The 14,725-nt window shown below is 44.8% G+C and overlaps 2 protein-coding genes across 2 annotated transcripts in view; both read left to right on the forward strand.

The window, feature by feature from the left end:
- Positions 1-404: 404 nt before the first annotated feature.
- Positions 405-1,812, forward strand: LOC139393035 (NADH dehydrogenase [ubiquinone] 1 alpha subcomplex subunit 12-like). The gene is made up of 4 exons (XM_071141358.1): positions 405-564; positions 869-951; positions 1,177-1,264; positions 1,514-1,812. The coding sequence occupies exons 1-4, from the start codon at positions 476-478 to the stop codon at positions 1,686-1,688; spliced, it is 435 nt and encodes a 144-aa protein (XP_070997459.1). The 5' UTR covers positions 405-475; the 3' UTR covers positions 1,689-1,812.
- Positions 1,813-5,775: 3,963 nt separating this feature from the next.
- Positions 5,776-14,725, forward strand: part of LOC139393221 (transmembrane and coiled-coil domain protein 3-like) — a 38,026-nt gene continuing 29,076 nt past the window's right edge. The window contains exon 1 of the mRNA XM_071141666.1: positions 5,776-5,872. Coding sequence (XP_070997767.1) covers positions 5,828-5,872 — 45 coding nt within the window. The 5' untranslated portion in view covers positions 5,776-5,827. The remainder of the gene's footprint in view (positions 5,873-14,725) is intronic.

Raw genomic sequence — 14,725 nt, forward strand, 5'->3', positions numbered from 1 at the left:
CAAATGTGGAAAAAGTCGAGGGTTGTGAATAGTTTCTGAAGACACTGTATGAAAGTATTTTTTAAATGTATTTTATTATAACTAATTACATTTAGCTTCTAAATTATACTTCTATATTAGTCAACACATTTTGCTCCCAAGTAACGTTAAGATACACTTGAGACAAGACTGTTAGCATGGTTACATTATTATTATTTTTACAATAGGTTACCATCAAATTGTCATCAAATTGTTTCTAGTATTGAGACACTTCAAAATGGACAGTTAGGTGGTAGCATTTTCTTACTACGGTTTACTTTACTCGTTTACTGTCATCACAGAACAGAAGAGAAACAGGGCTTGAAACGGCTTGAAATGCTGTTCGTAGACTAACCACTGTTAGACTTGAAACAATGGACGGAACTGTTGTGGACCGAGAAGCGTTTCATACGGAAAGTACAACAGTGTCCGTTACCCAAATCAGTCCCGTCTAAAAATGGCGGAGTATATACATGTCGTTCGAAGGGCTTTGGGACAGTTAGGAGGTCACGGTGGTGTGAAAGGCCTATTTGTTCAGTTATTCAGGTCAGTTGAAGAGCGATATAATGTGCTTTGTAATCTATAGAGGTGGTTGTCACTTTCAATGCATTTACTCGAGATAAATAAGTGTCCCCGGTCGACAGGCAATCTGCTAGCTAACTTGCTATCGTTAACTACTGTAGCTGGCTAGAATTGGTAAACAAACGGATTCACTGCTTTAAAAAAAATCTGTTTTAAGGCTACTTGATTGTGTGATCTCTGACCTGTATCCGGTCTGACAAATTAGACATAGTGCTAATGGACTAGCCAGCAATTTATCTAACTTGGAGTGACTGTTATTTTGTTACAGGGCAAATGATGTGAAAACGGGAGCGCTGATTGGCGTGGACAAGTATGGAAACAAGTACTTTGAGGACACACGCTACTTTTTTGGTAAGGTTGAACAGACCGAAACCTCAGCTCACATTACCAGTGATGGCCTTCGGCTATGTCCTGCAGTGACAATCATCATATTATCTCTGAATGTAGTCGGCACATATAATATTTTCCATATGGAGTTGATTGGTCAGAGTGTGGGGAAATCAAGTAGTAGAGGTGTGGTAGAGAGGGCTGTTCAAAGACCTGTAGTGTACTCAGAGTAACACCTCTCCTTGTCAGGTCGTCACCGCTGGGTGATCTACACGACGGAGATGAATGGAAAGAACACCATGTGGGAGGTGGATGGCAGCATGGTGCCCGCTGAATGGTAAATACATCTTACTTGGTTTGACACAGGTGGAGTTGCCTGATCTCAGTGACTGGGCCATTGCCATGTTGGAGATACTGGCCTTCATAGTAAAATTGCTGACAAAGTTCTGAGTATGGAATTGTCATAGATCTGGGTGGTACTCATTGAGTTGATGTACTGGTGTCTTAATTGTGTTTTTACCGTCTAAGAACCTTCTATTGATGAAATGAGTACCTGATGCTAACTCCCAATCTTAAATCACCTCAGGCATCGCTGGCTCCACTGTATGACAGACAACCCCCCCACCACACACCCTCCTACGCCCAAGAAGTTCCTGGCGGAGGTCCACCAGTTCAACGTGAGTGGTTCGGCCCAGGCGTACGTGCCCTACTCCACCACCCGCAAGAAGATCCACGAGTGGGTGCCCCCAAAGGCTCAGTGACCCTGCTTAGACCTGACCTTCGACCTCTGACCCGTGACCTTGTTCTGTAAATGATGAGTGTGATTTCCTGTGTGTGCGTTCACCACCACATCTTTGCTTCTAAATAAAATCTAATCTATATGGACACTGGTGATGACTCAGTCCTTATGTGTGAAACTGTGGGCTGTTATGTCACTAGTGACTTGTTGGCTGACTAATGACCAGCTCTCCACAAGTATGACATAAAAATGTTAGCAACATGAGTTTGTTTGAGATGTTTTTTAAGACTGACTGAGACTGGCCCATTGTTGAGGGGCAGATGATGAGGTAATGTTTCTCTGAGGGTGTTAGATGGTCTGATTTGTGTGTGTGTGTTGCAGACAGCAGGATATTGCTGAGCTGAGAAAAGGCTGCAGTATTTCACATGGGGGTAATAGGAGCATGTCTGATCAGATGACCATCATATCAGGGTGATATTGTGGGCAGGGTGTTGTCACATTCACACAGGCAGACAGACACTCACACTCCCAGCTCCAGTCCCTCTGTCCTCTCGGGGACTGCTGTGCTATGAGAGGTGAGTTGACTCCAGTACCAGTCTGAGTTGGCAGACAATTTTCTGATGTCAATGTCTAGTTAAGACCATAGTTTGACTCTTTGGTGGTGCAGAAAATAAATACTGTATACTGTATTAGTCCGTAGTGAATATTTTCATATGGCGTTGGAAGTAGATATTTTTATGCACTGGAAAAATTGCAGAGTTTATCTACTTGTAGGCATCATAATAGCTATTCTACTGTAGTCTGTACCATAGTAAGGACATTCATATTTTCAGAAGCAGCTTGGTTACTCAGGGTTTACCGGTATTCTAACCCTGCCTTTGCTTCCAGTGGTCTTGGCTGTTAGATGAGAAGGTTTACGCTGTCAACGCTATTTGGCCGTGGGGTCAGTGAGGAGGCAGAGAATGAGGTCAGTCTCTCTATCCCTTTATATGGCTGTTTGAATCAATTTGAAATGCCCCCTCACTGAAATGAAATGACATGGCTGGATAGGCGAAACCCTCATAAATATCCTACATCCCAAATGTGTTACTATAGTAGTTACTTCAAGGGAGAGAGGAAGGAAGGATGCATGTTTAAGGTCCAATGCAGCCTTCTTTTTAAATCTCAATATAACATCATTTCTGGGTAACAATGAAGTACCATACTGTGATTCTTTTCAATTAAAATGTTCAAAAAGAAACCAAAATAGCTGATTTTCTTAGATTTAAAAAAATATGTTGTATACTGTTTTTTTCTTCTTTTTTTGCTGTTGTGATTTTTCAGCCATTCCTGAACCAGTGACCAGAAACATGAAAAATAGCTTCTTAGCAAAGAACAATTTCTCAAATTAGAATTTTGCTTGGACACTCTAGGAGTGGTTTGAGTTGGGAGGAGAACAATTTAAACTAGCTGTTATTGGCAGAGAGGTTTGGAACTATCGTTCTTATTGGTCTATTAACTAATTTACCAACTGGAGATGTCACCAGGCAGACCAAAACTGCATCCCACCAAAGCAGGCTGAAATTTAAGGTGGCCTTTTCAAACAGCTAAAATTATAATCATTTTCACAATTTCACAGTATTATTCCAACCTCATGGTGTGGAAATGTATATAAAACACAGAAAAGTCACGTTTTTGACTGCACTGGGCCTTTAAAGATTTATTGGAAAGGGGCCACATCATTTTCTCCTTTCCACTTTCTGTCTGTCAGGAAGACCTGTAATGACTGATCCATCCACCTGGGGTCACTGTGTCCCCTGATAAAGTCGGCATTCAACTCACACCTCAGCTATATCATAATTAAATCAAACACAATTCATGAGCACTTTGCTTTTGAGCATGTAAATTGAGAAGCTCTTTGTTGATGTGGAATAACATTGCCACAAGTCAGCAGTTCCAGGTGTTGCAATATATCCAGCTACCTCTGACTAGAATGCGACCGGCTTTCATTTGGAAGCCAGTCACATAGGCACCAGGACGGGGACCGGGGGACAATCTCATAAAGATCCTGAGTAATCTTTTGGCGCCTTGCGGCTGAGCTTTATCGCCTTGACTGGAAGGTGCTTGAACTAACTGGAGCATTTAAATGTGTTTCCAACTTCACTGTCTCTCAGTGGGTTGAAGCTCCTGGTGCTTAAGGTCTAAGGGATTAGCATAAAGGGCTTAGGGTTTATCGGAACCTGCTGTAAAGGAACACAAGTCTGCCATGTTTAGTTGGTTAGGTTTAGTGTGTGTAGGATATCAGAGCTGTGTCGCTGGTGTTTCAGCTACTGTCTCTGAGTCATTTGTGTAAATGGAGTAAAATGGCGTCTGATTTAAGTGAGAGGACTTGTACTGCCATGGCGATACTTCCTTGTGGCTAATTATAAGGTCAGTGAACACTCAACACATCTCTCATCTCACTCTCCATTTTCTCTCTGCAACTCTCTTCTCTCTCTCTTCCCATCTCTCTATTCCTCTCCATTTGTATATAATGTAATGTATATATAATGAGGTGGCAGCTGTGTTGGTGGTGATGCCAGCTGGGTACCAGAGGGAATGTAAGGACTCATTTTAGAGCAGGTGCATCCCTCTCCCCTCTGCCCCCTGGTACCCTCATCCTTCTCCCCTCTGCCCCCTGGTACACTCATCCCTCTCCCCCCTGGTACCCTCTCCCCTCATCTCACCACCTGTCTGTCCCCATTATATACTTTCTGAGCAAACTCCCTATTTTCTTTTCCCTCCCTCCCTCTTCCTGTTTCTGCTACGTTCTCTTTCCTTTCTGCTACCCGTATACTCTCCTTCCTACCCAACTCCTCATTTTGTCTCTTCTGTTCTTCCTTCTGTCCATATCGTATTCATTTCTGTATTCCTCTGGAGATGATATATGATGAGTCTGTAGTATTTCCTGGATAGGAAGACAAGCCTCCCGACTCTGTAGATGTTTAATGGGTCAGAGGGGGCGATGCGCCAAGTATCTTATTTGTAAGGTTTTCATGCCTTTACACTTCCTCTTGAGCATAGTGCTGTAAAATACCCCTGGCCATGTTCTGTTCACCTCCCCTGTGTGTCTCAGCTCTTAATGGGCTCTGAGAGAGACAGAAAGAGAAAGAGAGTGAAAAAGACACACTGAATGGTTCTCAGAGACATATGGGCTTAGCCTTAGTGAATTATAGTTGGGGGATATATTTGATTATTTGTGGGAGTGGGAGCAGAGCCCAGTTGCATTGAGACACTCACAGACAGACAGACAGACAGACAGACAGACAGACAGACAGACAGTTGCATTGAGAGACACGCACACAGACTGTCTGTCTGTCTGTCTGTCTGTCTGTCTGTCTGTCTGTCTGTCTCTGTGTGTGTGTGTGTGTGTGTGTGTGTGTGTGTGTGTGTGTGTGTGTGTGTGTGTGTGTGTGTGTGTGTGTGAGAGTGTCTCAATGCAACTGGGCTCTGCTCCCACTCCCACAAATAATCAAATATACCCCCCAACTATAATTCACTAAGGCTAAGCCCATATGTCTCTGAGAACCTGTCTGTCTGTCTGTGCAGATTAATGGCTCTGTCTGAATGTATTCACCACTGAGACAGGGAGGGGGGAGAGACTACTTCACTAACTTAACCAGCTCTATCCCAACAGCAGTATACGGAGGACCTGTATTCCCTCCCTCTCCTAACCTGTCAGACATCCCTACTACCTCTCAGCCTGTTGTTCTGGCTGCTGACTCCTGATTGGCCTCAGAGGTAATAAATGAAAGCCGTGTTGAAGTGTGCCTGGCAAAGGAGGGAGGTGGATAAGAATCAGAGACCTCAGGCGGGGGGGTGGGGGATGGTTACTGCCTTATAAGGGCGTAGAAGTGTGTGTGTGTGTGTAGGAGTGTATCTTTGTATTTTTAGGGTGTTGGTTGGGGAAGTCCGAGCCGGGCCTTGTGACGGCACATCTTTATCTCCACTGACAGGAAGGAAGGGCTTTCACCAGAGCCAGAGGGAAACCACACACACACACACACACACACACTCCTCCCACAGTGGCTGTTCCTCTAAAAGGCTGCCAGCTCTTTGATGATCACTGAGCGTCTTCTGGAACTCGTAGGAATGAACTTTGACTTCACACACTCTGGCCCTTAACCCTGAGGACGAGGAGAGATGAAGAAGCACTTCACGACCATCCCACTCATCCACGTCACAGAGGTAGGGTGTGTGTGTGGCTGAGACTATATGTCTCAAGGTACTACAGTCTTCAAGCTGTTTCCAGTCTAAACGTAGTCAGAACAGTAGTCACATGCTGTCAGCTGTGCGTTTATACTGACGGCAGTTCATAGGCAGACTTTGACAAGCACCACGTGAGGAGCTGTGTGTGTGTGTGTGTGTGTGTGTGTGTGTGTGTGGGGGGGGGGGCATTTGGATAAATGTAAACACCAGGTAAACGGATGGTAGAGTTACAGAAAAAGAGCCAAGCAGGGAGAGGTTGTGTTTGACAGTTTGATGTTGTGTCAGACGTGTTGTGTCCTGCCCCTGTGTGTGTGTGTGTGTGTGTGTGTGTGTGTGTGTGCGTGTGTGTGTGTGTGTGTGTGTGTGTGTGTGTGTGTGTGTGTGTGTGCCCACGTGCATGTATAGTTAAACTATTCTGCTTGCCTAATGCCAGAGGGATGTCTTTAAAACCAGTCAGTCATAGATGGCTGATCTGATTTTAGTTATCCAGACCACATCATTAATCTCTCTCTCTGCCCTACCTGTTTCTCTCTCTCTCATCACCCCTTCCCTACCTTTATTACCTTTCTCTTTCTCTCTCTCTCCATCTCTCTCATCACCCCTTCCCTACCTTTAATACCTTTCTCTCTCTCTCTCTCTCTCTCTCTCTCTCTCTCTCTCTCTCTCCCTCCATCTCTCTCTAATCACCCCTTCCCTATCTTTAATGCCCCCCCCCTCTTTCTCTTCTCTTTACCAGTGAGTGCCTCCTTACTGGCCTATAGTAGTCGTAGTTGTTGTGATTTTGCTGAGTCGTGAGTGTGGTTTTTTTTTTTTTTTGTGTGTGTGTGTGGATAATGACTCTCTTCTAGTCAGTCTTGCCACAGACCACTAATGAGAAAAAAGAGACAGAGAGGGAGAGAAAGAAGAGGTATGGTGGAGATGTAGGCATAAGGTTTGTCAGTAGCTCTCTGGTAATGCTGACCCTGGCTATCTTGATGCTGTCTCCCTGTACCATGGAGATATACCATTATCTTTATACCATTAGGGCTGCATTGGGTTATTGTGTGTGCATTGGGTTACTGTGTGTGCATTGGGTTACTGTGTGTGCATTGGGTTACCGTGTGTGCATTGGGTTACTGTGTGTGCATTGGGTTACCGTGTGTGCATTGGGTTACTGTGTGTGCATTGGGTTACCGTGTGTGCATTGGGTTACTGTGTGTGCATTGGGTTACCGTGTGTGCATTGAGTTACCTCTCTGGTTGTGCTCCTCATTAGAAAACAACCACAAGACTCCAAAACCAGTGTGTGTGCTCGTGCGTGTTTGTGTGTGTGTGTGCATGCATGTGTGTGCGCGTGCGTGTGTGTGTGTGTGTGCATGCATGTGCGTGTGTGTGTGTGTTAGACTAATGTTTAAATCTTTCCATACCCAACCTGTCTAAGTGTTTGTACAGAAACTCTAATAATAGAAGTCCTTAAACTCTTACCTTAATAAATATTAGATACCATGGTAACGCCTTAGTAACTCGTTGCCTTAGATACGAGGAGCTTGGAGGCCTCGGTCAGTTTTGCTGATCTCTTTCATGTTGTTTATCACATAGTAGGTGGTGGGTGACTCGGGGACACATCTCTGATGTAGTGTCAACATGGTCTTATTGTTTTAGCTTGTTAGTGGTGTGTGTGTGTGTGTGTGTGTGTGTGTGCGTGCGATTGTGTGAGTTTGTGTGAATGAAGGTGTTGTGTAAACATTTAGTGCTCGTTCCACCCAGGGCTCACACTCACACACACACTGGGGGGGGGGGGTACTCCATTACACAACCCAGCCAGTCTGCTGTAACCCCCCCCCACCAGCAGCTGATCCTCACTTCTGGACCGATGCTGTGTGAGGTTCATCTGGGGAGAATACCAGTCACCCTCTCTGGTTGTGCTCCTCATTAGAAAACAACCACAAGACTTCAAAACCAGTACATTAGTGATAATTATCTCTCACCGCACTATCTCAGCCCATCCCCGTCATACACATCAGTCATCACCCCCACACCCCCTAATGCTCAGTTGATGAAAACACTCTCTGACCTGTCCGTCAGGATGTGTTGCCATGGGAACACTTTTTTTCTTCTTCTTCCAGTAAACATACTTTGATTTCACAGCAATTTGGCCATCAGGTGGGCTGACAGACAGACAGACAGACAGACAGACAGACAGACAGTCTCATCACAGTACACACTCGGGTGTGTGTGCGTGCGTGCATGTGGAGGCATGCTGGCTGACAGCCTAATTGTGTTGAAATTGGCTGTGTGTGGTGAGTGTATAAAGCGAATTTACAAATTTATGAAACTAATTACGTGAAACTGAATGAAAACACTTCATCCCAATAAACCTCCTCTAATCTTGCAATTCAAAGTACAAAACAAACACTGCAAATAGGCAACAACATTAGCTACTTTCATTTAATTGTCTCAGGGTGATACTTTCCACCCATTAATCCCCCTCCTCCTCCCATTATGTCAACAGAAAAGAGAGTTGTATTTGGAACAACCTCTCATATTCCTGCGGGAGGTCTGTTTTAGTGCCAAATCAAAGAAGACTCTAATAACCAGGATAAAGAGTTGGCAGACAGGGCTGTGGTGTAAGAGACAGAGAGAGAGAGGAGAGAGAGAGAGAGAGGGGAAGAGAGAGAGAGAGGAGAGAGAGAGAGGAGGAGAGAGAGAGAGAGAGAGAGAGAGAGAGAGAGAGAGAGAGAGAGAGAGAGAGAGAGAGAGAGAGAGAGAGAGAGAGAGAGAGAGAGAGAGAGGAGAGAGAGAGAGGGGAAGAGAGAGAGAGGAGAGAGAGAGAGAGAGAGGGGAGAGAGAGAGAGAGAGAGAGGAGAGAGAGAGAGAGAGAGAGAGAGGAGAGAGAGAGAGAGAGAGAGAGAGAGGGGAAGAGAGAGAGGGGAAGAGAGAGAGAGAGAGAAGAACAGACTCATCATTTGTGTGAATGGAGTGAAAATGAAACTAAAAAAGTGCATCCTTTCTTTCCCTCGCCCTTAATCTCTCCCTCTCTCTCTTTTATCTGGTGTGATTCCGCGTGTTATTCACAGCTGGGTGCTTTCGCTCGCTGACAGGCAGGATGCATCAGTCTGTTATTATCAATCCATCTCCATCTGACAGTGGCTCTGCTCTCTCTCTCTCTCTCTCTCTCTCCCTCTCTCTCTTTCTCAACTCTCTCTCTATCTCTCTTTTTCTCTCTCTCCTGCCCCTCTATCTCTCTCTCTCTATCACTCTATCTCCTCTCTCGCTCTCTCTCTCCTCTCTCTCTCTCCTCTCTCTCTCCTCTCTCTCTCTCGCTCTCTCTAACACCACAGCCCTGTCTGCCAACTCTTTATCCTCTCACAGTTCCCCATCGGTCAATAAACACACTCAGAATAGACCTTCTAACACTAAAAAAGACTAGTTAGGTCAGAATGCCACCGGCTTGATATTTGGGTTTAGACGTGAGTGTGTGGGAGAGTTATATGTGTGTGTGTGTTAGAGCGTGTGTGTGTTTTCTACTCATAGGTATACATGAAAGGGTGTGCCCTGCATCACTTTGGACCCCCACTAAGGGAATGACATATCAAATCTCTTCCTAGAAGCTGCTGGAGCCTCAGTGGCCTATAGGAAACCATAGATCAGAGGTCACCATAGTTAACACAATTAGGTTGAGTGTTTGCGTTCTTAATGGTAACGGTCAATTGCCCTGTCTTTCTATGAACTCTACTATGTTGTTTTCACTCTTATCCTCTCTCTTCCTCGCTGTCTCTATCCCCCCCTCTCTCTCTGTCTCTCTCTGTCTCTGTTGTCTCTTCCTCGCTATCTCTGTCTCTCTCTCTCTCTCTCTCTCTCTCTCTCTCTCTCTCTCTCTCTCACCTCTCTCTCTTCCTCTCTCTCACCTCTCTCTCTTCCTCTCTCTCTTCCTCTCTCTCTGTCTCTCTCTCTGTCTCTCTCTCTCTGTCTCTCTCTCTCTGTCTCTCTCTCTCTATCCCCCCCTCTCTCTCTCTCTCTGTCTCTGTCTCTGTTGTCTCTTCCTCACTCTCTCTCTCTCACCTCTCTCTTTTCCTCTCTCCCCCCCTCTCTCTCTTCCTCTCTCTGTCTCTCTCTCTCTGTCTCTCTCTCTGTCTCGCTCTCTCTCTCTCCCCCCTCTCTCTTCCTCTCTCCCCCCTCTCTCTCTTCCTCTCTCTGTCTCTCCCCCCTCTCTGTCTCTGTCTCTCTCTCAATTCAATTCAATTCAATTCAAGGGCTTTATTGTCATGGGAAACATGTGTTAACATTGCCAAAGCAAGTGAGGTAGACAACATACAAAGTTAATATATAAAGTGAAAAACAACAAAAATTAACAGTAAACATTACACATACAGAGGTTTCAAAACAGTAAAGACATTACAAATGTCATATTATATATATATACACAGTGTTTTAACAATGTACAAATGGTTAAAGGACACAAGATAAAATAAATAAGCATAAATATGGGTTGTATTTACAATGGTGTTTGTTCTTCACTGGTTGCCCTTTTCTCGTGGCAACAGGTCACAAATCTTGCTGCTGTGATGGCACACTGTGGAATTTCACCCAGTAGATATGGGAGTTTTTCAAATTTGGATTTGTTTTCGAATTCTTTGTGGATCTGTGTAATCTGAGGGAAATATGTCTCTCTAATATGGTCATACATTGGGCAGGAGGTTAGGAAGTGCAGCTCAGTTTCCACCTCATTTTGTGGGCAGTGAGCACATAGCCTGTCTTCTCTTGAGAGCCATGTCTGCCTACGGCGGCCTTTCTCAATAGCAAGGCTATGCTCACTGAGTCTGTACATAGTCAAAGCTTTCCTTAATTTTGGGTCAGTCACAGTGGTCAGGTATTCTGCCGCTGTGTACTCTCTGTTTAGGGCCAAATAGCATTCTAGTTTGCTCTGTTTTTTTGTTAATTCTTTCCAATGTGTCAAGTAATTATCTTTTTGTTTTCTCATGATTTGGTTGGGTCTAATTGTGCTGTTGTCCTGGGGCTCTGTAGGGTGTGTTTGTGTTTGTGAACAGAGCCCCAGGACCAGCTTGCTTAGGGGACTCTTCTCCAGGTTCATCTCTCTGTAGGTGATGGCTTTGTTATGGAAGGTTTGTGAATCACTTCCTTTTAGGTGGTTGTAGAAATTAACGGCTCTTTCTCTCTCTGTCTCTGTCTCTCTCTCTTCTCTCTCTCTCTGTCTCCCCCCCTCTCTCTCTCTCTCTCTCTCTCTCTCTCTCTCTCTCTCTCTCTCTCCCCGCTCTCTCTTCCTCTCTCCCCCTCGCTCTCTCTTCCTCTCTCTCTGTCTCCCCCCCTCTCTGTCTCCCCCCTCTCTCTCTCTGTCTCTCTCTGTGTCTGTCTCTCTCTGTCTCTCTCTGTTTCTCTCTCTGTGTCTCTCTCCCCCTTTCTTTCTCTCTTTCTGTCTCTCTCTCTCTATGTCTCTCTCTTTATCTCTGTCTCTGTCTCTCCCCCTCTCTCTCCTTACTCTCCTCTCTCTCTCTGCCTTGTATCTGTAGCAGTCTAAGGCACTGCATCTCAGTGCTAGAGGCATCACTGCAGACACCCTGGTTCGATTCCAGGCTGTATCACAACCGGCCATGATTGTTCTTAACTGACTCGCCTAGTTAAATAAAAGTTAAATAAATATACAAACAATTGGTATTATTCTCTCTCTTTATCTGGCGGTTGTATCTGTGTATAATCAAGTACAGTGCCTTGCGAAAGTATTCGGCCCCCTTGAACTTTGCGACCTTTTGCCACATTTCAGGCTTCAAACATAAAGATATAAAACTTTATTTTTTTGTGATGAATCAACAACAAGTGGGACACAATCATGAAGTGGAACGACATTTATTGGATATTTCAAACTTTTTTAACAAATCAAAAACTGAAAAATTGGGCGTGTAAAATTATTCAGCCCCCTTAAGTTAATACTTTGTAGCGCCACCTTTTGCTGCGATTACAGCTGTAAGTCGCTTGGGGTATGTCTCTATCAGTTTTGCACATCGAGAGACTGACATTTTTTCCCATTCCTCCTTGCAAAACAGCTCGAGCTCAGTGAGGTTGGATGGAGAGCATTTGTGAACAGCAGTTTTCAGTTCTTTCCACAGATTCTCGATTGGATTCAGGTCTGGACTTTGACTTGGCCATTCTAACACCTGGATATGTTTATTTTTGAACCATTCCATTGTAGATTTTGCTTTATGTTTTGGATCATTGTCTTGTTGGAAGACAAATCTCTGTCCCAGTCTCAGGTCTTTTGCAGACTCCATCAGGTTTTCTTCCAGAATGGTCCTGTATTTGGCTCCATCCATCTTCCCATCAATTTTAACCATCTTCCCTGTCCCTGCTGAAGAAAAGCAGGCCCAAACCATGATGCTGCCACCACCATGTTTGACAGTGGGGATGGTGTGTTCAGTGTGATGAGCTGTGTTGCTTTTACGCCAAACATAACGTTTTGCATTGTTGCCAAAAAGTTTAATTTTGGTTTCATCTGACCAGAGCACCTTCTTCCACATGTTTGGTGTGTCTCCCAGGTGGCTTGTGGCAAACTTTAAACTACACTTTTTATGGATATCTTTAAGAAATGGCTTTCTTCTTGCCACTCTTCCATAAAGGCCAGATTTGTGCAATATACGACTGATTGTTGTCCTATGGACAGAGTCTCCCACCTCAGCTGTAGATCTCTGCAGTTCATCCAGAGTGATCATGGGCCTCTTGGCTGCATCTCTGATCAGTCTTCTCCTTGTATGAGCTGAAAGTTTAGAGGGACGGCCAGGTCTTGGTAGATTTGCAGTGGTCTGATACTCCTTCCATTTCAATATTATCGCTTGCACAGTGCTCCTTGGGATGTTTAAAGCTTGGGAAATCTTTTTGTATCCAAATCCGGCTTTAAACTTCTTCACAACAGTATCTCGGACCTGCCTGGTGTGTTCCTTGTTCTTCATGATGCTCTCTGCGCTTTTAAGGGACCTCTGAGACTATCACAGTGCAGGTGCATTTATACGGAGACTTGATTACACACAGGTGGATTGTATTTATCATCATTAGTCATTTAGGTCAACATTGGATCATTCAGAGATCCTCACTGAACTTCTGGAGAGAGTTTGCTGCACTGAAAGTAAAGGGGCTGAATAATTTTGCACGCCCAATTTTTCAGTTTTTGATTTGTTAAAAAAGTTTGAAATATCCAATAAATGTCGTTCCACTTCATGATTGTGTCCCACTTGTTGTTGATTCTTCACAAAAAAATACAGTTTTATATCTTTATGTTTGAAGCCTGAAATGTGGCAAAAAGGCGCAAAGTTCAAGGGGGCCGAATACTTTCGCAAGGCACTGTATATACGCTGGTAAGACCCTTTTTCTCTCTTTAATGATATTCTGCCACACAGTCCAGTCAGATTTACAGCTGAGGTTGAATATTACCGTCCCCCTCCTACCACCACCCACCTCTACCAGTCACTCCCCCCAGCCCTGTATTCATATGCCCCATTTTCTGCCAGCTGTGCTGGGACAAAAGAGACCGTGGAGGTGGGAGGGATTAGTGGCTTGTGGATAGGTCTCTTGGTCCACCATTTCACTCTTGGTCTGAATAGAACAGAATAGTAGGAGGAGGGGAGGAGGAGGACAGGGGGCAAGGAGGGGTGTTTTGTTGGGGGCAAGAGGGGGGCAGTAAGTCTTTCTCAATAGTGTGAAGTCTGGCTGAAAAGGAAAGCTGTTTGGGGGAGGGGGTCCAAGGGGAAAGGAGGGAGAGAGAGAGAGAGAGGACAAGAGAAGGGTAAGAAGGAGAGAGAGGAGGTAGTTGCTGTCTATTCCACTCCCTGCCTTCTCCTCTCTACAGCCTCTCCATGCTGGTCCCCGCCTGCCATTCAAGTTTAGTACAGTTCTGTTATGACTTATGTCATTTTAGCAACCCAGTGTTGATTCGTTCCCAGCCTGCCCTCTGAGTGCGTTTAATAATGTCTGGCAGTCAGAAAGTAGTCTAAAATCAGCAGGTCGTATCAGATAGCAGTGGAAAGGAAGCAGTATGAAAGAGAGAGACAGAGTGTAATGTTTACAGTTCATTTTTGTATTGTTTATTTCACTTTTGTTTATTATCTAAACATAAACATATGTTTCCCATGCCGATATAGCCGTTAAATTAAATTGAATTGAATTGAGAATGTGAGAGAGAGACAGAGAGAGAGAGAGCGCGAGAGAGAGCGGGGGAGAGAGAGAGACTGTGTAAAGGCCATTAGCTGAAAAGGACTGGGTGGGAGATTGTCAGCCTTTAAAAGATAGAGAGAGAAGGAGATGTGATGTGATGACTACATTCACTGACACACAGCTTCACTTCCAGAGAGAGAGAGAGAGAGAGAGAGAGAGAGAGAGAGAGAGAGAGAGAGAGAGAGAGAGAGAGAGAGAGAGAGAGAGAGAGAGAGAGAGAGAGAGAGAGAGAGAGAGAGAGAGAGAGAGAGAGAGAGAGAGAGAGAGAGAGAGAGAGAGAGAGAGAGAGAGAGAGAGAGGAGAGGGAGAGCGAGCTTTGGAGGGAGAAGAGAGTGATTTAAGGGGTATGCAGAATGACGCATAATGGTTTGAGAGAGATGAGGTTGTTTTTCTTCTGGACAGAACTAGTAGGGTGTAGGATTTGGTCACCACAAACTAGTTCAACCACACTATCCCAATTACATAGAGACAAGGACCGTGTGTGTGTGTGTGTGTGTGTGTGTGTGTGTGTGTGTGTGTGTGTGTGTGTGTGTGTGTGCGTGTGCCTGAGCGTGTGTGTGTGTTCACTCTGTCTCAGTATACTGAATCTTTTCAGAGTACCCGCGTTGCTGCGTCGAGATTAGGGAAGATGTCACAC

The sequence above is a fragment of the Oncorhynchus clarkii genome, chromosome 33 (assembly GCF_045791955.1).
Source record: "Oncorhynchus clarkii lewisi isolate Uvic-CL-2024 chromosome 33, UVic_Ocla_1.0, whole genome shotgun sequence".
NCBI lineage: Eukaryota > Metazoa > Chordata > Actinopteri > Salmoniformes > Salmonidae > Oncorhynchus > Oncorhynchus clarkii.

Excerpts from the sequence above, each read along its gene's own strand:
- LOC139393035 (XM_071141358.1), top strand. The coding sequence starts at position 476 with ATGGCGGAGTATATACATGTCGTTCGAAGGGCTTTGGGACAGTTAGGA. Across the intron at positions 952-1,176 it reads GGACACACGCTACTTTTTTG|GTCGTCACCGCTGGGTGATC; the intron begins GTAAGGTTGAAC and ends TCTCCTTGTCAG. Across the intron at positions 1,265-1,513 it reads AGCATGGTGCCCGCTGAATG|GCATCGCTGGCTCCACTGTA; the intron begins GTAAATACATCT and ends AAATCACCTCAG.